Raw genomic sequence first — 23,197 nt, forward strand, 5'->3', positions numbered from 1 at the left:
GAAAGAAAAGTTTAAGCCCTAGTGTGGCTCTCACTCCTCTCCACCAAGTTTTTGGCCCCTATGGTTTTAATATTCACCTAAGCAAGTTAGGGTATTCAAAGGATGCGTCCGAGCATTTAAGAAGGGTTTGAAGTCAACTCGAAATGGTTCTTGGTCATGTCTTTTTCTTTGTCCTTGGTTTGGATGGCCTGCTCCATTGCTTTTTTATGAACAAATGAGCAATGCTTTCTGCTCCTGACACCACATCCTGGGGACCCTGTGGCAGTGTCCCAGCCACCGATGGGACTCTGAGTCCATCTTCCTGAATCTTGCTGATCTTCCAACACAGGAAATCCAGTTGCTGCAGTCGCACATCTCAGAGACATCGGTCATCGTGAAGATGGACAACAGCCGGGACCTGGACTTGGATGGAATCATCACCGAAATTAAGGCCCAGTATGAAGAGGTCGCCAGGCGCAGTCGGGCTGATGCTGAGGCCTGGTACCAGACCAAGGTGAGCAGGAGCGGGCTGGGGAAGGATGTAGGCAACCCTGGCATGAGACTCATGTACAATGAAATGGACCCAGTGGAGATCTGGGGCCCTCAACTCAGCTGGGGCTATGTTCCTGGCCCAACCTTTGAGCCCTTGGAACATCCTTTTATTCCTTCACCAGTACGAAGAAATGCGAGTGACAGCTGGCCAACACTGTGACAACCTGCGTAACACACGGAATGAGATCAATGACCTGACCCGCCTGATCCAGAGGCTGAAGGCAGAGATCGAACATGCCAAGGCTCAGGTGGGCAAAGGAAAGGAGAGAAGAGGCAGAGTCCTGAGCTTTGGGGATCCCCAAGTCTGATGGTGTGAGGGAGACCACAAGGACCCAGAAACAGAGGAATGAAGGGATTAGTCTAGGAAGACTTCCTGGAGGAGGAAAGTGTGGAAAGGAAGGAGAGTCTTCCATATAGAAGAAAAGGCCTGGGGCTGACTTGGAAGGGCAGGTGAGGCAGAAAGAATAGCTTTACTCTCTGGACCTCATGGTTCTTGGAGTGGCAGACATCAGGGAGTACAAAATCAGTGGGAATGGAAACTGAAGCAAAACAATGCTCTGTCCCCTGGTGACATCAAACTACGGAATCACAGTCCCTAGGAAAGCAACCGCCATGGGCTCCATCCCTGGCCTGGCACCAGGCTGTGTCCCCACCAACAGTGGGCAGTGTTTCTGCCCCCACTAAGGATCCCCTAGACCCTGCCAAAGTCCATCTGCAAACTGCCCTCCTTGCAGCGGGCCAAGCTGGAGGCTGCAGTGGCCGAGGCGGAGCAGCAGGGTGAGGCAGCCCTCAACGATGCCAAATGCAAGCTGGCGGACCTGGAGGGCGCCCTGCAGCAGGCTAAGCAGGACATGGCGCGGCAGCTGCGCGAGTACCAGGAGCTCATGAACGCCAAGCTGGGCCTGGACATCGAGATCGCCACCTACAGGCGCCTGCTGGAGGGCGAGGAGATCCGGTGAGCGCTCAGTGCACCCAGAGGGAATGAGGTCAGACTTGGGCATCTGGACTAAGTAGGGGGAGGGGCCCAGGTGAAGAACTGCTAAAATAAACAATCTCTAGAAGTAACAGGGACTTTCCTGCAAACATTAGTTGGGTTGCTCCTGGTGGAGGTGGAGGGGAATTAGAAGCTGCCTCTAAATTTGTGCCTCCTTAATGCAAGTTTGTAGACAAGCAGCACCAGAATCGTGGGGAGTTTTGCTTGATTGGTTAGCTTGTTTAAAATGATGATAACACATTTCCTCAAATATTTTGATTCAAAGGTTTGGGGGTAGGTTCTAGGAACACGTAGTTTTTCAGAACTCTGGATGCTTGTACAGCCAAGGGCGAGAACCACCGGTCTATCGGTCCACTCAGCCAAGAAAGCTCTCCTGAGAGCAAGCAGGTTTTCAGGGAACAACGCTACTTGTGACCTCACTTATTTCTTTCTCTCTATAGGATCTGCGAAGGTGTTGGACCAGTAAACATATGTAAGAAACTTAAGTCTTTTCCTCTTCACATTTCTCTCCTGGGGCCCTTCAAATTTCCTGTAAAGTCAGGCTCACATTGGGGTCAGGAGCCCATGGCTGGGCTGGCCAGGGCCATCAGGGGAGCAGGGACTATCGAGCCCCTAAACTGGGAGCATCCCCTTAGCGGAGGTCTGAGATCTCCCCAGAGCCTGCTTCCCCAAAGTAAGCAATCACCAAGGTTTGCAAGGCCTCCTTGGTAGAAGAGGGTTCTGGAAGAGAGTCAGCCTTTTTGCTTTGAGTGGTCTTGTCCTTCAAGGCAAAGGCCAGGAAAGGAATAGAAAGACCTGTACCATGGAGTACCCTCCCTCACAATGGCAGGGGATGGGACAAGGCTGAATGGAAGTCCCTTTGCTGCTGCTGCCGGACAAAGTATTGGTTGTACCCAAAGCAGGCAGGGACCGTGCTGGGCACTGCAGGGTGAGAGCACAGAGGAGGTGGGCCCCAGTCCTTGCTGTCTAGGATTATTATCTTCTTGGGAAGTTCAGTTCTATCTACTGTCAGCCTAATCCTCCCAGGAACCCTGAAGGGAGGAACAGGCACTGGCACTCTCCCTGTCTCTAAGAGAAAAAACGAAGTCACATAGTAAGAGGCACAACCAGAAGTCAAACCCAGACTTCTGATTCCAAAAGTACAAATATACGTAGACATGTGTGGAGCCAAGTGCTAAACTGGGTGGGTCAGATAGTCAGAGCTGCAAGTGCTTGGATAACAGTGCCTGCTGAGGGGGAGGCAGCAAGGAGGTCAGGCTTGAGTGGAGAGCACAGATAGCAGGAAGGATTCTGGTAAGAGGAGAGGTAAGGAGAGAACCTCCACGGATGGCAGATGATCTAAGCAAGCTTTAGATTAGGGTTCTGGGACACAGAGGTGTGCCCAGTGGAGACCAGAGGGCTACAGAGCAGGGCCATCAGTGGGTCGATCTGAAGAGAGCTGGCAAGTGACTCTTGGAGGGGGTAATGTAGGGACCACCAAGGTGCAGGATGTAATTGGAAGAGAAGCCCCAGGGTTTCACGAGAGCCATTGCTCCAGCTGTCTGAATAATGCAGCTCACTAACCCCTCAACACAGCACAGGCCAACTTTGGCTACATATATACGACAGTCAACCTATAGCTATATGCAAGTATCTGGGGAATTGGCTGAATTCTTCCATTTTAATCTGAATGTTTGACTTTAGTGGAGTCACAGCCCTTGAGCCACCCAGACACGGGAAAGTGGGTATTGACTGTATAGCCAATGGGAACCACTTAGACCCAGGCCACTTCCCTGATGCCACCAGACCTGCCCTCCCACCCCCTAGTGGGGAACGTGGAGGATATGGCAGCCTTGCTGATGGTCTCTCCCTCCCGCAGCCGTGAGCAGCTCCCGAGGCGGCGTGGTGTGTGGACCTGAGCCCCTGGTCACCAGCTCCACCGTCTCCCGTGGCGGAGTCACCTTCTCCAGCAGCAGCATCCGTTCTGGGGGAGCCTGCGGCTCCAGCCTGGGCAGTGCCCGGGTCAATGCGGGCTGTGGAGACCTTCTGAGCGTGGGCTCTCGGGGAGGCTCGGGCCTTGCCGGTGAAGCTTGTGCCTCCAGCGTCCCCTGTCCGCTGCCCACCGAGGGCGGCTTCAGCAGCTGCAGCGGTGGCCGCAGCAGCCGCGGCTCCAGTGTCCGCTTCGTGTCCACCACCACCTCCCGCCGGACCAAGTACTGAGAGCCAACCACCAGCTAGACGCCACCCAGGGAAGAACCATTTCAGTATCTCTTGTCCCCGGTTGGAGGGGGCTCCAGCTACCCCTCCTGCCAGGAAACCACACAACTCTCTCCAGGGGCTGCTCTGCCAGGCCTGTGTCCTCTAGAGGACTTTTTTTTTTGCCACCTACAGGCTCCATCCGCAGCCCCAGCCAGACTGGCTTCTCCCTGACTCCCAATTTCCTTCCTTTGGATCATTCCCCACCACCCAGCTGAACAGACTCAAGATATGCAGATTCAATACAATCACAAAAATTGGAGAGAAAAAGATCAGTCCAAAGCAAAAAAAAAAAAAAAAGTTTGGGCGCATTGCCATTCTAGCTTTGGATGAACTTGGAGAATGGAGAGTTGACTGCCCACACTGCAGGCATCCTCAGCCTGCCGTCCTTTCCCTCCTTCCTCTTCCTTTTCCTGGCAGGAGGTTCTTTTCTTCTTTTTCTGACCCAGAAGGTTCCACAGTCCTTGGTGGCCCAGGGGTTCCTTTAGTCTCCTGAGATGGTTCTTCTCCAAGGGGCATATGTCCTGGCTGCTTCTCTTCCTGGGTTGTTGGTTTAACTCTGGCATGTGAGTTCATGAGGTGGGATGGTTGCTCGTGGAGAGGCTGGCTCTGCACTCTCCATACCCCTGAGGCAGTGCGAGAGAGGCCCAGCCCTGTCTGCTGCGAGAGGGTTTATGTCTGCAAGCTCCAGGGAGGCCTGGGATGGGGTGCGGTGAAGTGCCTGTTTGTATTGCTCTTTGTGTGCCTAGGTTTTCAATAAACTTGCCAAGCTAACATCATTAGGACTCTGGCCTCTCCTTCTGGATCATGCTGGGGATGGGGGAAATTGTCTTCTAGACTCCACCAGCACCCCCTACCCTGGGGACTTGCCAAGGGTGGAGGCCGGTGTCCTGGACACAAGGGAGGTGCTGAGGAAAGAGAGCTCAGGCCCTTCCCTGGAGAGGCTCACAGTTCAATGAGGAAGGGAAGGCATATGGCAAAGTTTCTTCAAATAAGTGCCAAGCAGCCCACTTCTCTCCAGGCCTTACATCCCATAGGTGCCTTACACCCCATAGGTGCCCTTCTCTTAAGCAAAGCGAACTCTCCTATTTGCCCCCTGAGTCCCACCCCACACCCAGTTCCTCTGAGATCATTGCAGGGGAGGCCTGATCATTCTGTCCTCACTCTTGTCCTCATCTAACTCATTCTCCACGAGGCTGCTCTAGAACTCTTCCTCACATGGCAAACTGATCATGGCTTTCCCTTGCTTATGGCCCTCAGTGGCTCCCCACTGCCTTCCAAAACAGCTCAGACTTCTTAACATGGAGTATAAACTCTGAGTGATCTGCTCATACACCCCACTTCCACCTCCCATGTATCTGACTTTTGGCCTCGTATCCTTTATTCATTCATTCATTCATTTATTCAACAAACATTTGATAAGTTCTTACTACATGCTAGGCCTGATGATGGAGAAATAGTAGTGGTCAATGGACAGCCAAACAGGCGATTGTGACTCAATATGCTAAGTGCTGTATTAAGAGTAGAATCAATGTTACAGTGCACAAAAGAGGGGCCCAGCCCAGACTTGGAGCATCATTAAAAGCTTCCGGGAGGGTGTGGTCTCCCAGCAGAGATGTGAAGAATGATGAGCTAGCCATACTAAGAAGGAAGACATGTCCCAAGCACAGGCAACAGTGTGTGCAAAAGCCAAGAAGTTGAAGAGAGCATCCCCAGTTTGAAGACCTGCCTGGGGTTGAATATGACTATAGCATAGAGTAGAGAAGCAGCACACGTTGGGGCAGGAATCAGCCAAGATGCAGTCATGACCAGCACCCTGGGCAGAGCCCCATTAGGAAACAGATCTCACAGCAGGGACTACGCGCTACTGTCTCACCTCAAGAGTCCTCCTTAGAGAGCAGAAAGCACATCTTCCATCTTTGTATATGCTGCCTTGGCCAGACCTTAGCCAACAACCTGAGCACTTACACATTGCTCTGCTCACAGCCGAAGGCCTGCCTGACCCTGGACTCACCAGTCACCTGCCCTCCTGCTTCCAGGGGCTCATGACTTCCCATCCCATCTACTATGTGTAGTCAGGTGACAGCAACGTCAAGGCTGTCCCCATCTGGCCTTGATGCCTCTCCTCGGCCAGACTCACATTAACTTATTTCCTCAGCTCCAAGTTCACCCTTACTGCCTACTCTATGCAAATGGATCTGATCCCTTTAAATATTTCCTCTTGCCAGCAGGCACAAAGTTAAGCCTTGTCAATAGGCATTTCCATAGACGTTGGGGAGATGTTGTGGAGTAGGGGAATTTGCTTCATTGTGCTCTCTGCAGTTTCTCCAGTGCAGGTTCCTGCAACACAGACGGCTTCAGTACTATCAGACCCTACCATGCACAGCAACAACAGCACCCAGAAGCCATGGGCGTCCCCCAGCACCCTGCTTGGGCAATTTCATAGCAAAGTGTCTCCAACAAGACACCTCCTTGTGAAAAGCTTTCCCCAGCACTCTACAGTGTGGATTTCTAGTAACTTCTGGATGAAAGATTCCCAGCAAGGTCCATTGGTGTAGCACCAGAGAGAATTCTTGGAACTCAATGAGCAGTGGATATGCCCTCTCTGATGAAATCTAAATCTCAGCTGTGGCTTTTCCTTGGGGCCTCCATCACAGCCCTTAGGGTAATGGCTGTTCCTTACCTCTGTCATTTCTATACTCTTTAGAGTTCTTTTTACTTCTTACTAGCCAGTTCCTCAGAACTCTAACCTCCAATATGGCCTGCATGAAACTTCCCCTGTTCAAGTTACTGTGTAGTACTGTCCCTTGATTGGACCCTGACTGACACATGCCACTTGGATGGCATTGCTTCCAATCTCTTGGGCTGGAGAACAAGCCAACACTGGAACTCCTTGGGCTCCAGCCATCAGGTTTTTTCTCGCTCTATCCCACCCACTGCCATAAGTGACCTCACCCAGTCAGTCTTGTGGCTGTAAATGCCACCCATATGCCAGTGACTCCTGAGTTTATATCTCCAGCCCAGACCTTCCATTAACTACGGGCTGGCGTAAATGGATTGCTCACTGACATCGCCATTTGTGTATCTAATGAGCATCTCAAACTAAACATGTTCCCAAACAAACTCATCTCCCTTCTTCCCCCTCCATGTTCTTCCTTCCATATTGACAGTAATTTCATTCAGTTGCTCAAAATAAAACAAAACAAAAACAAAAACAAAAACAAAAACAATCCCTTGGAATCACCTTGAACCCCTCTATTTCTCTCACATTAGCAAATCTTGTCAGCCTAACCTTCAAATAATATCTAGAACCCAACAGCTTCTCACCACCTCCATGACTATCACTGAGACCCAAACTGCCATGACTCTTGCCTGGACTACTGCAGTAACCTCCCAACTGGGCTCTCTGCTTCTCCTCTTGCCTCCTTCAGTCTGTCCTCAAAAAAACAGCCAAAGTGATCCTATGAAAACTAGCTGACTTCGAGTTCCATCCATGATGGCATAAGCCTATTTATAGCCTCTTTCCTACTGATTACAACTAAATACTCTGGATAAAATTTTTAAAACAAAACAAAACAAAACAAAAACTGGCAGAGGACTCTGAAAAGTAAACAAAACCAGGTAGATTATGGTGGTAAGACAAAACTTGAAGAAGTGACCCGTGTATTTTTTTTTTTCCCCTCTGCTTACATGGCTTGAGCTGAGAGTGGGCCTCAGTTGTTGGGCTGTGGACCATCAGCCTGACCAGCTAAAACTCCAATAGAAACCCAGTCTTTCTAACCAGAGGAAGCAGGAAAAAAGGTCCCTGTGAGTTGGAAAATATGGAAGGGGAATCCTCATGTTTTTCTCTCGTGGCTTTGCCCCCGAGTGTAGATACCAGTCATGGAGCTATGTCACAGCAATGACATGGGCAGCAAAACTCCAAGAGAAAACTAATTTTTTCTGGCTGGGGAAATCATAAAAGAGATTCCTGTAAAAGAAAAAGGAGATTTCTCTGTATATACATTCACACAAGTCCTGGGCTCTCCTTTGATCCACGCATGCATGAAAGACCCAAAGAAGTAGGCCACGCAGGCTCTGAGAACTGAGGTGAGATTTAACCCACTGTCCGAGTTTCAGACAAACCCCCAAAATGCCATAAACACAGGATAGACACAATGCAGCAGCAAAGGCTTGGAAAACTGAACTAAGTTTGGAGGAGAGACAGAACCTTCCATCTGAAATTAACTAGGCTGATTCTCTACTAAAAAAAACCACACAACTGAAAATTCTCCAGAGGATTTTAGCAGGGCCAAGAGTCTAAACATCATAATATTTAAAATGTCCAGGATATGATCTAAAAGTCTTTTGACATTCAAGGAACCAGGAAAATGTGACCAATTTTCAAGAGGAAAGAAAATCAACAGATGTGAATCTCAAGATGATACAGGTGTTAGAATTATCACAAAAAGACTTTGAAACACTATTATAACTATGTTCCATGAGATTAAGCTAAACACATTTGAAGTGAATGAAAGGTAGATGTTCTTAGCAGGAAATAGAAACTATGAAAACAGAAACAAATGGAAATTTTACAACTGAAAAATACTACATTTGAAAATTTAAAAATCAGTGATGGGCTCCATAGAAAAAGAAGAGGACAAAAGAGTCAATAATTTGACGATAATTTAATAAAAATGACCTAATCCGAAGAATAAAGGGAAAAGAAGATTGGAAAAAATATGTTTTAAGCTACAGAACATAGACACATTACACATAGGGGAACAACAAGTCAAAGTAGCACAGATTTCTCATCAAAAATTATGAAAGACAGAACATTTTTAAGAGCTATCCTCCCAGAATTCTATTTCTGGCAAGAATATCCTTCAGAAGGAAAGGCATTAAGAAAAAAAAAAAAAAAAAAGATATTCTCAGATGAAGGAAAACTAAGAGGATTTGTCACCTGCAGATCTACCCTAAAAGAAAGGCAAAAGCTCTTCAGAATGAAGGGAAATAATACCGGAGGAAAATGATAAGCCTCTTGCCTTATCTGTAAAATGGGAAGATATTTTCTACTTCAAAGAGTTATGGGGATTACACTGAATGGCATAACTAAAGTGCTCACCACATAGCTTAACACACAGCCAGTGCACAATAAATGGTTGCTATTGTTTTGATGATGGTGGTTCTAGTTTTATTACTAATGGGGAATATCTGTGTTCAGCGGCTCCAGTACCAAACACAGGTGGATGAAGAAGTGTCAGCGGACTGTTTCCAGCATTCGCCAGAGCCATTAATCGCAGGCAGGCAGGCAGGCAGGCAGGCAGGCAGCTTTTCACGCTCCTGCAACCAGATCTGAGCCTCTGTGGAGCCAGCTGTGGGGGTTTGCTGCCCTCTGCTGGCTGCCAACTTCTTAGGCGCCACTGCTCAGGGGATTTCCAAAGTAGTAATTCCGTTGGAATGACATTGTTGAGGGAGAGGGGAGCTTAGAGTCTTTTAAAACAATCTTATTCCTCCAAAATTGGGTTTAGGACACAAACAATTATAACACCGAATAACAACTTTAAAAGAGAAATCCGCCCCTCTCTCAGCAGCCCAGCACAGCGCTGTTTTCACCATTCTGTGTTTCTGAGGATCTTTGGTCCCACAGGTGCTCAGAAAACCACAGCCTCAAAGCAGGAAAAAGCCACGGAGGGCTGTGAGTCCTGTGTTTTTCAAATTGGTTGTGCCCTTTGGGACTCAAGGGTCAGGGCTTCCCACATGGTGGAATTTTCTGCTAAACACCAAATACATAAAATATCCAAGATGTCCATTTATTTATACATTCAGTCAGCAAATATATTTAACTATATTTATAACAAATAAAACTATATTCCCAACACTGTTCTAAATGTGCTTGGGAACCATCAATGAACAAAGCGGACAAAATCCCGGCTCTTGTGGAGTCTATTTCAGGGTGAGAGGAGAGACTGACGGTACTCAATAAAGAAAATAACTAAGTCAATTATAGAGTGTGTTAGAAGGCGTTAAGTGCTATGGAACAAAGAAAAAGATCAGAGTAAGACAAGCCTGCTGGAGAATGCCTGGGAATGGGAAGGCAGGTTGCCATTTTCAAAATAAGAGTCAGGGCACCTCTATGAGAAGTGATATTTGGGCAAAGACCCACGGGTGGCAATGGAGCAAGCCATGTGGCTGAGAGAAGAGCATTATGAACAGAAGGGACAGCCGGTGCAAAAGCCCTGAGTCAGGAGTGTGTCAGGTGTATCGGAGGAGCAGTGATAGACGGGTGTGGTTGCTGAGAGCAAGGAGTTGAGACGAGAGAGGCAGTGTGGGACCTTGCCGGCCATCATTAGGACTTTGTCTTTTACTCTGAGCTAAATGAGGAGTCATCAGGATGTGTGAGCAGAGGCGACACTATCCGACTTAACGTTTTAAGGGATCAGTCTCCTGTGTTGAGAACAGAGTGGAGGGGGCCAGGGAAGACAGGGAGATCAGCGTGTCAATCTTATGTTTTTATAACTATATATTGGTGTGTGTTGCTTAACGACAGGGATACATTCTGAGAAACACACTTTTAGGGGATTTTGTCATTGTGCGAACCTCACGGAGCGCACTTACACAAACCCAGATAGTATAGCCTACTACACGCTAGGCCATATGGTACAGACTATTGCTCCTAGGCTACAAGCCTGTACAGTATGTTATCGTACTGAATGCTATAAGCTATTATAACACAATAGTAAGTATTTATGTATCTAAATATATCTAGACATAGAAAGGGTAGAGTAAAAATATAATATAAATGATAAAAATTTATACACTCATGTAGGGCACCTACCATGTATGAAGCTTGCAGGATTGGAAGTTTCTCCGGGTGAGTGAGTGATAAGTCACTGTGAGGGCCTGGGACATGACTGTACACTACTATAGGTTTTACAAACACTGTATACTTAGGCTACACTAAAAATATTTTTCTTTCTTCAATAATAAATTAACCTTAGCTTACTGTATCTTTTTTACTGTATACACTTTTTTTAACTTTAAACTCTTTTGTAATAATACTTAGCTTAAAACAAAAACACATTGCACAGCTGTACAAAAAATACTTCTTTATATCTTTATTTTGTAAACTTTTTTCTGTTTAAAAAATTTTTTTTTTGCTTTTTAAACTTTGTTAAAAACTAAGACACAAACACACATATTAGCCTAGGCCTACACAGAGTCAGGATCATCAATATTACTGTCTTCCACCTCCACAACTTGACCCATCGGAAGATCTTCAGGGGCAAGAACACACACGGAGCTGTCATCTCTATGATAAAAACGCCTTCTTCTGGAATACCTCCTGGAAGACCTGCCTGAGGCTGTTCTCGAGGTGTCACTCTTTTCAGAAGTAGTCCATGATGGTTTGCTTGATTTATTTCTCTTTTTCATTATAGATTTGCTTGTAAGCAAATAATGGACCATGAACATTCCTCTCTATTAATGAAAACCTTCCAGTGTTGAGGTCTATGTTTTCAAACTTTTTAAGGAGCTTGCTGAGGTCTGCAAAAGTTTCTGCTAAAACTTTCACTGTGAATATTCTTGGGGATTCTTCTTTCTCTTCTCCTGAAGTCTCCCCTTCTCCTGCCTCTTCTTCGACTATGAGCTCCTGTTACAGTTCTAACAACTCCTTATTAGTCAGTTCCTCAGAAACCACCTCTAGGAACTCCTCATTTCCATCCCCATCCACCCAGGTTGTAGTTGTTTGCTATTTCAACAAATGTCGATTTTTGTAATCTTTGCACTATGAAGTTACAGTGGCTATGATGTCACTTAGTGAAAGGAATTTTTCAGCAACATTATAATTTTATTGGACTACCATCATATTTGTGGTCTGTCATTGACACAAACTGTAATGTGGAGTATGACTGTAGTTCAGTACTCCAGAAGCAAGATCCAAAGGAACTCCTTAGTCGTGGTGTGAGAGACATCTGGGAGACCTGACTCCCACAGAGGCCTTGTGTATCTTCCCAGCACAGGGCTATAAAGGGTCTGGCTCAAAAGACCATATCCATTCTACATCAAGTAGCTGATACTATCAGCTATCAGTTTTAGGTAGCTCTTTTCCTCCTAAGATTTGGGGAAATGGTTCTAGTGCTAAAAAGAAAAGAAAATTTCAAAACCATTAATATGTCAATTTCTGAAATTAGAGGCTCTGTATATACTTAGCATCTGCACTGACTCAGAGTAGTCATGAGAAACAGCAAAGCCACCGAGGGAAGCCGCATGCAGGAGGGTGTGCGGATAGCTGTTGGCAAGAAACTAGAATTTCTTAGAGTTCCTGGTGGGGAAGCCAGGGAGCAGCTCTGTGACTGAATGAGAGGCTTAGCTCCCGACGCATTGGAGATGGGCCAATGATTCATCCAGCTCCATTCTGTTGCTCTGACCTCATTTCTCCCATATAGGGTCTCTGAGTGATGCCCAAGTTTTATAGAGGCCAAAGAAAGTGTCACAGGCCTAGAAGACCCTTTGAGAGCTGTGTCCCAGCACCAGGAGGTAGTGTAGCTCCAAATACATAATAAAAGTGTGGAGAAGACCAGGAGAGATGATGGGTGACACATGACTTGGATGAGCCGTGTGGGTAGCTACCAAGGCCTTGCTCAGGACAGGACTTGTCCATGGGAAACCCATTGGAGTCAATCCTGGAGAACCAGCCAGCCAGGAAGGATAGTGAGATGGCCCATGAAAGCCCAGGCAGATACACATCTAGAACTGCAAGTGTCGACAGAGCAGGAAGGGAAGGTATCTGTGCTCCCTTATCTTTGGACAAATCCAGAAAGCATTTCTAGAAGCAGAGAGATTTTAAGCACAATAGAGACAGCAGAAGGGAAAGGAGGTATGAGCCCCTGGTATGGGGAAGAGCAAGTGTGCCCCCAACAAGCATCACAGCTTAGGTAACACTCAAGAGGATAAACCATCAAGGTGAGTACAAGTGGAAGTGATAAAGCCTCTTGAGAAACCCCAGGAGATGGAGCAGATTCAGGAGTCAGTGAAGTTACCCGGGGCTCCAGGGTAGGGTAAAGAACCTCTCATCCAATCAGCTCTTGAAGGCTTCCTGGAAGAGATGACTTCCTGAGAACATTTTAAAGTACGGGAAGGACATGGGTTCTTGGGTGGACATTCCTGACATTGGGTGTGACCTTCAAAAGGGGGCAGGAGTGAACAGGACCAAGTGGGTGATAAATGATAGTACCCAGAACAAGAGGGTGTGGAAGGGGATAATTGGAGTTACCTGGGCAGCCCCAGAAAGGGCATTTTATGAGCTGCCGCTGAGACAGGGAGGAGAAATCAGTGCCTCCCTTTGACGGGTTCACAAAGGCTTCACGGAAGAGGTGGCTCTGGCTGTTCTGGAACATTCCAGGCAAAGGTGTAACCAGGGAGAATGCTTGGAGTATGGAAAGGGGTGTGGGAAACAAATAGGGAATAGGTGGGCAGTAAATGAGAAGGAGGTCAGTGAAAGGAGGTCCATCTCCCACCCCAGCACTGGACAAGGATATGGTTCCACTGAGCAGAGGCAGTGGGTAATGGGCAGAGATGGGTGTGCAGCTATGTCCCTCCCTTGGGTAGAACCATATGGCAAAACCCCAGGCCCCATGGGTTCAGGGCAGCTGTACCAGACTGGCCTGGTCTGTGAGTTTCTCACTTGCCCTGGATGACCTAGGAATAGCCCCATGAGGATTCAGCCTCCCTCTTCAGCCTAGCCCCTCCAATTCAAAGTGCTACCCAGACAGCTCTCCTGAGCAGTCCCCAATAGCCTTAGGCTCAGCTGCCATCTACAATGATGCAAACTTCACCTAGCATTCACAAGCACATTGTTGTGCCAGGTTGGGCCTGTGCTCACTACCAACATACCCACCCAGGTGCCCGCACCATTGTTCTGGATAGTTCTGCTGGTCCTGAATGGGCATCTTATTTCTGAAAGCAATGGGTCTTCCCCCTGGTCTCCTGAGTCCTCTGGCTCCCCTTCCCCACACTCTGTGCCCAGGCCCAATTCAGGGAAGAGGTTTGAAAGGGGTATGTGTGTGTGTGTGTGTGTTGGGGGCATGGATCAGGGAGCAGTTGGCATACAAGCCACCCTATAGGAAAAAGCTCCCAGTCCCTTCTGCCACTGGGGTCAGCTTCTATCCTCTTCAATAAGCTGAAAGAAAGCAGAAGCTCATAGGAGTTGGGAAGAGGATGAAGTCTTTTGGGCTTTCGAGGCTGGCTGAGCAGAGGGCCCACCCATCCTCCACCTTCCATACTTAACCCTCACCCTCCTCCCTACTGTCAAAGGGCCAAATCCCTCTTGGCCCATACCACTTCAGCTCCAGATTTACACGACTGTCAGTCAGTGAGCTCACTGTCCGTGGCACCAGAATACATTCCTGAGGGCTGGGGGCTGGGAAACCATCCCCTGTGCTCCCCAATATAGTTTCTTCTCTTCACCCCCAGACTCCACTCCAAGTTTTTGTATTAGGGAAATCAGGTTATAGAAAAAAAAATGCCTTGAAAGGGTAAAGAAGTTATAAATGTGCAGAGGAGGTGAAGACCATGGTGGGGCAAGGAACAGGCCCAGTCCCTGCTGGGTGAGGGGTGCAGGGAATGGAGGTATGGTGTTTCTGATTGGAAGCAAAATTCCTTCTCCTTTATACAGAGTTTCCTTGTCCCCAAAGCATATTCTTGTACATTATCCACTTAATCCTCCCAACGACCCTGGAGGGTAAAGATGAATCTCACATTGCAGTCAAGGAAATGGAAGTTCAGAGAGGTTAAGAACTTCCCCAAAGCCACACAGCTAAAAAGGGTCCAAGCTGGCACTTGAACCAGGTCTTCCAATTTTGATTTCATTGCCCAGGTTGCTAAATCCAAGCAACTTCCCCATGGGTAACTACACTCTGAAGACCATCTGGGGCCAGCCAGTGAGGCTACCCGCTCCTCCCACATCAGCTCCGCAAAGCCTCTCTGCCCTACTCAGAAGAATAGGTGTGGAATGCAGAGATATAAACCTATCAGCCTGGTCCTGGGTGGAGACCTGTGGTGGGCCAGCCATGGATGGAGATGAGGGCAAACTCAGGACAGAAATGTCATCTGAGGGAAGATTCGGGGATTGGTAGCATAGGGTAGTGTCTGATTCTGGGAGGCTCTCTGGAGGGGTTGTCATCCTCCTCAAAGGAATTTCGTCAGCTCTTCTTCCTGAAGCTCCTAATACCTCGGGTACTTGGCTAGCCTCCCTGGGGCCGGGGACCACATCCCCCCAGATCTGTGCTCATTGAACATTAAAAGAATAGCAATTGTTATCCTAGTGAATGACCCCAGGACACACAGGAAAACAGGGAAGTTAGAAGGAGCCAGGATCCCAGAGACCCCACGAGCCAGAAATCATGGCATCCTCAGGTGAGAAAAGCCACCTTCCCACCCGGCAGTCTCTGAATGTTCTTTTGAGAGTGACAATTCTGGAGCTGACAAACAGTATAAGTACTTTCTCTGGCTGGTGGTCTTGGAAGAAAAAGAGACTCATAGAACCTCTTTCTTCTTAAAGAGCCAAGGGAAGGTGCCCAGAGCAAGTTCACATTAGCCAGGTTAAATTAGGATAGAGTTATCCCAACCTATGGTCAAGCAGGAGAAAGTAGATAAAGGGGAGGCTCCCCATTACCCACAAATGATTGTTATTGTGGCCACTGAGAGTTGAGTGGTTTGCAGTTTGCTGAGTGAGAAATGAAGGCTCCAAAGCTGAGCCTTCTGGACTAGAATCCAGAAGGTTCTAAGAGACCATGTGCTCCAGCTCTCTGTCCTGCAGGGATCATGGCCAAAACGGCTCTTCTGGACCTGAACCATGTGGGTGGGTTTGAACTTGCCTGACCCAGCAGCTCCTGAAACACAATGATTTACTTGAGAATGAGTCCTATGTGGAGCCAGGACAGAGGTAATGACCTCTCATGGTCTCACCCAACCTGGGACCCTACAACTTCTTGAGAGAGTGGCCCCAGCCTCTACCCCAAACCCAGACATCTCAGACTGTTGTGAAGTCAAATCTGTCTCCAGGTGTGGGTTGAGACCATTTCACAGGGAGACTGAGAGAAAATTAATTACTTAATGTATGTAAACGAGCTTTGAAGATGAAAAGTGCAAACGCACAGTATTCCTAATAACATCTTCAATACTTTTACGGAGTCCCAGAGTCGCCTCTGAGCTCACCTTTAAGATGAGTCCTTGGGGAGTTGCTGGCAAACTCCCCAAGCCAATAAACAACTTAAAATGCCTTTTCACTCATTTTATGCAGCCAACCCCAGCTCTCCCCACCAATAAAAGGACCAAGGAGGCTAAGAAAGGCCAGAAGGAACCTAAGCAGTGCATCCCGCAGCCCGCAGCCCTCACCAACTCCTGCAGCGCTCAGCATCTGCGCAGACCTACACGATGTCCTGCCGCTCCTACCGGATCAACTCAGGATGTGGGGTCACCAGAACCTTCAGCTCCTGCTCGGCTGTGGCCCCCAAAACTGGCAGCCGCTGCTGCATCACTGCCGCCCCCTATCGGGGGGTGTCCTGCTATCGGGGACTGACGGGCTTCGGCAGCCGCAGCCTCTCTCACCTGGGCGCCTGCGGGCCTCGCATGGCTGTGGGAGGCTTCGGCTCTGGCTCCTGTGGCCGCAGCTTCGGATACCGCTTAGGCGGCGTGTGCGGACCCAGCCCGCCCTGCATCACCACGGTGTCGGTCAACGAGAGCCTCCTCACGCCCCTCAACCTGGAGATCGACCCCAACGCTCAGTGCGTGAAGCATGAGGAGAAGGAGCAGATCAAGTCTCTCAACAACAGGTTCGCCGCCTTCATCGACAAGGTCAGTGAGATCCAGGATAGTCCAGCCCTGCCCTCCCTCGGAAAGGTCCCCAAGGGAGACGGCGTGACAGCCAGGTTGGAGAGAGCAGAGGGAGAGAAGAGCAACCATTTTAGGCAGAAGGATCAGTTTTCATCGTTTAAGTCCAGCAAAGTGTATTGAGGGCCCAGAGTGGTCCAGAAATCAAGTCTGTGGTTTAAAGTATGTGTGTATTTCTGGAGACAACATAGGAATATTAGAGCTGCCGCTGAAAAACTGGACTGGGCACTGGGTGCTGGAAGAGTGGGAGCTAGTGAGGAGGAAAAAAGGTCTGTGGCTCTTGGCCCCGGGAGGACCGGGAAGAGACAGGAGCATGGCTCGGAACCACGCTGCCTCCCCCATCCTGGCTCTGCCTCTCGGCAGTGTTGGACATTTTATGAGTCTGGGTAACAAAATCGGCTTCCCATGTGGGTTGTGAGGATTAATGGGTTCATGCATGAAGAGTGCCGGCACATAGTAAGTGCTCAGTAAATGTTAGCTGTCAGTATTATTTTCTAAGGACAAGAGTGGGAAAGGAAGTGTGACAATTAACCAACCAGGTTTGGCAGCTTCCTCCATGGATGGAAGGCTGGGAATTGGAAGAGGAGGCAGCCAGGCCGGTGGGAGGAGGCCCACTGACGCAGTGTGATAAATGCCGCACTGCTATGAGGCTGCCTCCCAAGAAGGCCGCGTCTGCACATCCCTTCACGTTGGCTCCTCCTGTGTCCACCGGGCTTCACTCTGGTGAAGTAGATGGCACCGGGCTCTGGGGTCTGGGATCAGGGGCTCTGAGGGCAATAGGGATGACCTTCCTATTATCACTTTCTCTGTAGTGATCTTAGTTAATCCTCAAAATGACCCAGTGGGGTAGATGTTATCATCTCTATTTTTTGAATAACAAATTGAAGCCGAGAGGTTATACGAGCTGCTTAGACATACTGTGGTGAGCAGGTGAAGGGGACTCACGGGACAGCAGATCCTGACTTCATCACTTACTAATTGTGAGACAATAAACTAGTCATTTCACACCTTGGGGTCTCAGTCTCCCCATCTGTACCGTGGGGGAAATAATATCTCCCGGCCAAAATGTTGCAAGAATTGAACTAGATAGATGTACATAGATATAGATGAGATAGAGGTAGAGATGGAGATGGAGAGGGAGAGGGAGAGGGAGAGGGAGAGGGAGAGGGAGAGGGAGATGGAGATGGAGAGGGAGAGGGAGATGGAGATGGAGATGGAGATAGAGAAATAGTTAGAGATAGATGTGTGTGTGTGTGCGTGCGCAAGCATGTGTACAAGCCCTAGCACCACATAGTAAATATTCAATAAGTGTTTCATAAATGAATAAATGAAGAACTGGTAATTATAGTAATAGCTAAATTAGTGGATCACTTACCACGTGTCGTAGACTGTTCTAAGCACTTTAAGTGCATTAACTTGCTCACTTTTCACAACTCTAAGAAAGGTATTATCATCTCTGTTTTAGAAGTGAGAAAACCAAGCACCCAGAGGTTAGACAACTTGCTGGCTTAAAGTGGCCGAACTGGGGCTTGAACCAAACCTTGGGTTTTAGGCCGGGATGCTTTCCCTCACATCCACAATGTCTCCCTGGAGGGCTGGAAGCCAGGCCCCTTGAGATGCAAACACTTAGCCCCATGTCTCAGCCCGTGGGTTCAGGGCAGAGAGAGCTCTGTGGACCATGCACAACCCTAGACTTCCTCACCGAGTCTCTTTCCCCCACCCTGGGTGGCAGGTGCGCTTTCTGGAGCAGCAGAACAAGCTGCTGGAGACCAAGTGGCAGTTCTACCAGAACCAGCGCTGCTGTGAGAGCAACCTGGAGCCACTGTTCAATGGTTACATCGAGACGCTGAGGCGGGAGGCCGAGTGTGTGGAGGCCGACAGCGGGAGGCTGGCCTCAGAGCTCAACCACGTGCAGGAGGTGCTAGGGGGCTACAAGAAGAAGTGAGTGCACACAACCAGGGGAACACAAGGGGAGGGGGAAGCTCCACCCACGACCCTCTTAAAGCAGCTTCTCTAAGATTCCTGCCTGTCAACAGGAGCTGCCTAGAACCCCAAGGGATGTCTGGTAAGGACCTAGGTTTCTTCAGAGTCTCTGGCCCTTGGAGGCCCCGTGTATCTCAGAGCTGGTTTCAGGGGAATGAGGAAAGGAATCTCAATGGTGTGCCGCAGCTATGTTCGTTCCTGCCCCTCCCGGCTCACCTTTACCACAGGGGCTCTGTGCTCTCCCTGCCTGGGACACTAGCTCTCTTTGGACCTAGGGTGCACAGATGATTTACACTTGGAGGATGGAGTGTGCTTCCCTGATCTCATCCCACAGGCAGACGAACTAGCCCGAGGGCTGACCCATGAATAATTTACAAAATAGGCCATGGAAAGGACAAGAAAACATCTACAGGGAGTTAATCCCTTTTGAAGCCCTGAAGAGATCTGCCTGGGGTCTGGGATGGTATCTAAGCCTCGGCCCCTCTCTCCCCCACATTCAGGTATGAAGAGGAGGTGGCTCTGAGAGCCACAGCAGAGAACGAGTTCGTGGTTCTAAAGAAGGTGAGGGGACTGGTCATGGGGCAGGGAGAGAGAGGGACCCATCTGCATATCCTCCGGTGGGGGGCGCAGTTACCGCACGGACCACAGAGGCCCCTTCCTTCCATGGGTCTTTTCCCACATGCACACCCGCCTTTTCTCTCCACCACCAGGACGTGGACTGCGCCTACCTGCGGAAATCAGACCTGGAGGCCAATGTGGAGGCCCTAGTGGAGGAGTCTAGCTTCTTGAAGCGCCTCTATGACGAGGTGACGAGTCCCCTGTCAACTATCCAGGGCAGGTGGAGGGGAGGTGTGGAGACCTGGGAGAGAGGGGCGAGGGTGCGTTGTGTGCATGTGTTTGTTGCATGTGTGATGTAAGCATGAAAAGAACATGCGCACACGTGCAAAAAGGGTGTCATGTGTGGCTGTCACAGACACACATATGTATGTGCCAAGTAAGAACCTGGCATATGTGTTTGAGGACTGTCGAGTGTCCATGGTGGGGCCTCTCTATGCCTGTGAGCAACTCTGCATGTTGCGGTGCGTGTGCCTATGTGCTGGTCTGTGTGCATGTTGGTCTAAACATAGCTATAAAAATGTCTATGTGGGGTGAGGACCAGGGTGGGTTTCTAGTTAGAGAGGGGTCTTAATTAAGGGGTCTTAACAAATTACTAGTCCTGGTATGCAAACCCCAGCTTTTCTGCTGGGTGACTTTGAGTCAGGCCTTTTCTCATTCTGGGCCTCAGTTTCCCTATTTGTTAAGTCAGGTGCTATCTGCAATTGACCTCTAGGGCCCCTTCCAGGTTTCTTGTATATGATGTGCCTGTGTGTGAATGAAAGTGGCAGGAGCATAAGGAGCAGGAGTCATTGAACATTCATGATCAGTGTCCCCTCCAGAGAGTGGGCACTGCCCCCAGGGGCGGAGCACATGGCTCAGATCAGGCACCAGAACCAGATGCATTGGCTGTTGGCCCCCCAGGAGCTCCGTGTCCTCCATGCCCACATCTCGGACACCTCGGTCATCGTCAAGATGGACAACAGCCGGGACCTGAACATGGACTGCATCGTAGCCGAGATCAAGGCTCAGTACGATGATGTCGCCAGCCGCAGCCGTGCTGAGGCTGAGTCCTGGTACCGCAGCAAGGTGAGTGGCACAGGATACCTGCCTCCTAGACGTGGCCATGGGAAGGATACGACGTATATAGTAGAAGGGCTTCTTTTGTCTGGGGATCCTGATCCCTAGGGATGGCAACAGAAGGGCAGACAGCTCTCAGATTGAGGTGGCAGAATGGGGCTGCCACGGCTGGTTGCACAGGCCAAACACTGTACAACCTGCACTATCATCTCTGGCATACTTATTGGGTGGCACGTCCCATCCGGAGCCTCAGGAGCATCTGTGCTTCCCCACAGTGTGAGGAGATGAAGGCCACGGTGATCCGGCATGGGGAGACTCTTCGCCGCACCAAGGAGGAGATCAATGAGCTGAACCGCATGATCCAGAGGCTGACCGCTGAGATTGAGAATGCCAAATGCCAGGTAGGATATGAGAAGGGCTCAAATGTCCAGCACAGGCAGACGGCAGCACCAGGTCCTTTGCTCCCCAGAAAGACAAAGGCCTCGTCCCAATCAGGCCTCACAGTGTGCACATGAGGAAGCAGAGACCCAGAGGTCAGGGGCTCCACTACATCAGACAGCATTTGAGTTTGGATGAGCTGTGTCACTGATGATCCCCTTAGCCACTCTCCAATTATCATCAGGGAGAAATGATGAAGAGCCTATCCATCCCCCTTGTGTTTACATCCCATTAACTACCTGGTCATAGGCAGTTTACTTACTTTCTCTCTGAGACTCTCCTTTCCCTGTCCCAGCTCCACCAGCTTGGTCGAGCCAAGCTATGCCATCTCTCATCCTTGTCCTCACATCTCCTTCCCCATAGCGGGCTAAACTGGAGGCCGCCGTGGCTGAGACAGAGCAGCAGGGTGAGGCGGCCATCAGCGATGCACGCTGCAAGCTGGCCGAGCTGGAGGCCGCCCTGCAGAAAGCCAAGCAGGACATGGCCTGCCTGCTCAAGGAGTACCAGGAAGTGATGAACTCCAAGCTGGGCCTGGACATCGAGATCGCCACCTACAGGCGCCTGCTGGAGGGCGAGGAGCACAGGTAGGGCTGAGGAGGACCTTGTAGGATATAGGAGGTGGAGATCCTGGTCCTCTGGGAGTGAATTCCTTGAGCCCAAGTATGAGCTACATCTCTGCCCACCACTCATACAGGTCAAGCTTCAATAATAACCAAGTGCTTATGTGCTCAGCCCATGTTAAATGCTCATTGTAATCCTCACAATCCAATGAGGTGGGTATCATTTTTCCCATCCAAAGATAAGAAAATAGGCTTAGTGTTCAGTGACTACCATGGCCACACAGTTAATAAGTGCAAGAACCAGGACCTGTACCCACATTATGTGCCTCTGAAATCCCTTCTCTTCAAGTAGCTTTCCACAGGAGAATACAGCTTGGCCTGCAATTAGGCTTCTTCATTGTAAGGACAATGCAATCTACACGCACATAGTAACTCTTCATTGACCACAAGGCTTTTCATACACACTGGTGTATGTGATTTGACTCTTTTCTGTGAGCCTTATCGTACTACAGAGGGTGAGCCAGGTCACTCAGATTGTAGGCAGTGGGTAGAATTCATAATCTCACCCACCTCTGCTGAAAATCAGAAGGTCTTATCTCCATGGTCAGAAAACAAAGAAAGAAAGTCTTTAATGCAAACTTTTGGGGATCCCTTTCTGCCACTGGGGGTAGGATCTGTACACAGAACAGCCTTCTCTGTCCCCAAGCAAACATCACCTCAAGGAATCAGCCCAGAGTCAGAACTAACAGAATTTTCTTTCCCCATAGGCTGTGCGAAGGTGTGGGTGCTGTGAATGTCTGTAAGTATCTGCTTGAAAGCCCCAAGAAAATGGCTTTGCTATTGGGCAAAGCCGAACTCCCTGAACCTAGAATGTTCCCTGACTAGGAGGCAGCCTTCCACCCTCCCCCAGCACCTGCTTCACAGGGGAGCTCTAAGGAAGTTAGGGAAAGTGGGGTTGAGTGCCCTCCCCTGATGGCAATGTGAACTGCAGGCCATGGAAATGTGGCCAGGTGGCTTTGCCCCTCGGGGTTCCCGGAGTTCCCTGGCCCTTCTTGCCCCAGTCCCCTAGAAGGGCTGAGATACTGAGAGGAACAGGGCCTAAGGTATTAACCACTATAACCCTTTGAAGAGGAGGAAGCTCCCGCCATGTGGAAGCCAACAAATTATGGCTTGTCCCTGGGGGTTGGTGAGAACATGGTAGGCCACTCACCCCTCTGGGTCCCTTCTCTTCCCACAGGTGTCAGCAGCTCCCGGGGTGGAGTCACCTGTGGGGGCCTCACGTGTAGCACCACCCCTGGACGCCAGATTGCTTCTGGCCCCATGGCCACCGGGGGCAGCATCACGGTGATGGCGCCTGACTCCTGCGCCCCCTGTCAGACCCGCTCCACCAGCTTCAGCTGTGGGAGCAGTCGGTCCGTCCGCTTTGCGTAGAGTCCATCCAGGGCCATCTGCATCCACCTGAGCACAGATGGCATGTGAATGTAAAATGTGTGCTTGCTTCTGGAATCTTCCACGTGTTCCTACAGCGGGACAGGCCCTGGGGCCGCTACACCGCTTTCTCTTTTTAGGGAGTTGTTTCCTGGTTCTCTTCTTAGTTTCAGTTAGAGAGTCATTCTCAGCCTTTCACTTAACTCCAATTTGACTCAAAAATATCCGTGGCTAATTTATATTGTTCATCAAGCTCTCTGGGACATTACCAGTAACCCAGGGTGGCTGGACATCATGGGAGCTTGGCCTTCCCTGGTACAAGGAATGACTCTAACTATCCAGCCAGGTCTCCCACAACCTGAGGATCAGAGAGGAAGTGTCCCCCAGTGGCTCCCTCTCCTGGCTGGGAAGGTCTCTGCAGGAAGCACTCCCCCAGTGGTCATTTTTTTGTGTGTAGGGCTTGTCTCTGACTGCCTGCCTGCCT

The 23,197-nt window shown here is 49.5% G+C and overlaps 2 protein-coding genes across 3 annotated transcripts in view; both read left to right on the plus strand.

The window, feature by feature from the left end:
- Positions 1 to 3,724, plus strand: part of KRT84 (keratin 84) — a 9,028-nt gene extending 5,304 nt beyond the window's left edge. The window contains exons 7-9 of the mRNA XM_011382338.1: positions 1,266 to 1,486; positions 1,966 to 1,997; positions 3,384 to 3,724. Of these exons, the coding sequence (XP_011380640.1) occupies positions 1,266 to 1,486; positions 1,966 to 1,997; positions 3,384 to 3,724 (594 nt within the window). The remainder of the gene's footprint in view (positions 1 to 1,265; positions 1,487 to 1,965; positions 1,998 to 3,383) is intronic.
- Positions 3,725 to 16,048: 12,324 nt separating this feature from the next.
- Positions 16,049 to 22,716, plus strand: KRT85 (keratin 85). 2 transcript variants are annotated; one of them, XM_023524549.1, is made up of 9 exons: positions 16,049 to 16,594; positions 18,363 to 18,571; positions 19,114 to 19,174; positions 19,324 to 19,419; positions 20,132 to 20,296; positions 20,563 to 20,688; positions 21,089 to 21,309; positions 22,053 to 22,088; positions 22,530 to 22,716. In XM_023524549.1, exons 1-9 carry the CDS (start codon positions 16,175 to 16,177, stop codon positions 22,714 to 22,716), a joined length of 1,521 nt encoding a protein of 506 aa, XP_023380317.1. In that variant the 5' UTR covers positions 16,049 to 16,174. The 2 variants fall into 2 exon arrangements, with proteins under 2 accessions (XP_023380317.1, XP_011380641.1); XM_011382339.1 differs by having other exon boundaries at positions 22,053 to 22,084; positions 22,523 to 22,716.
- Positions 22,717 to 23,197: the final 481 nt, after the last annotated feature.

Source organism: Pteropus vampyrus, unplaced genomic scaffold (genome assembly GCF_000151845.1).
Source record: "Pteropus vampyrus isolate Shadow unplaced genomic scaffold, Pvam_2.0 Scaffold471, whole genome shotgun sequence".
Taxonomy (NCBI): Eukaryota; Metazoa; Chordata; class Mammalia; order Chiroptera; family Pteropodidae; genus Pteropus; species Pteropus vampyrus.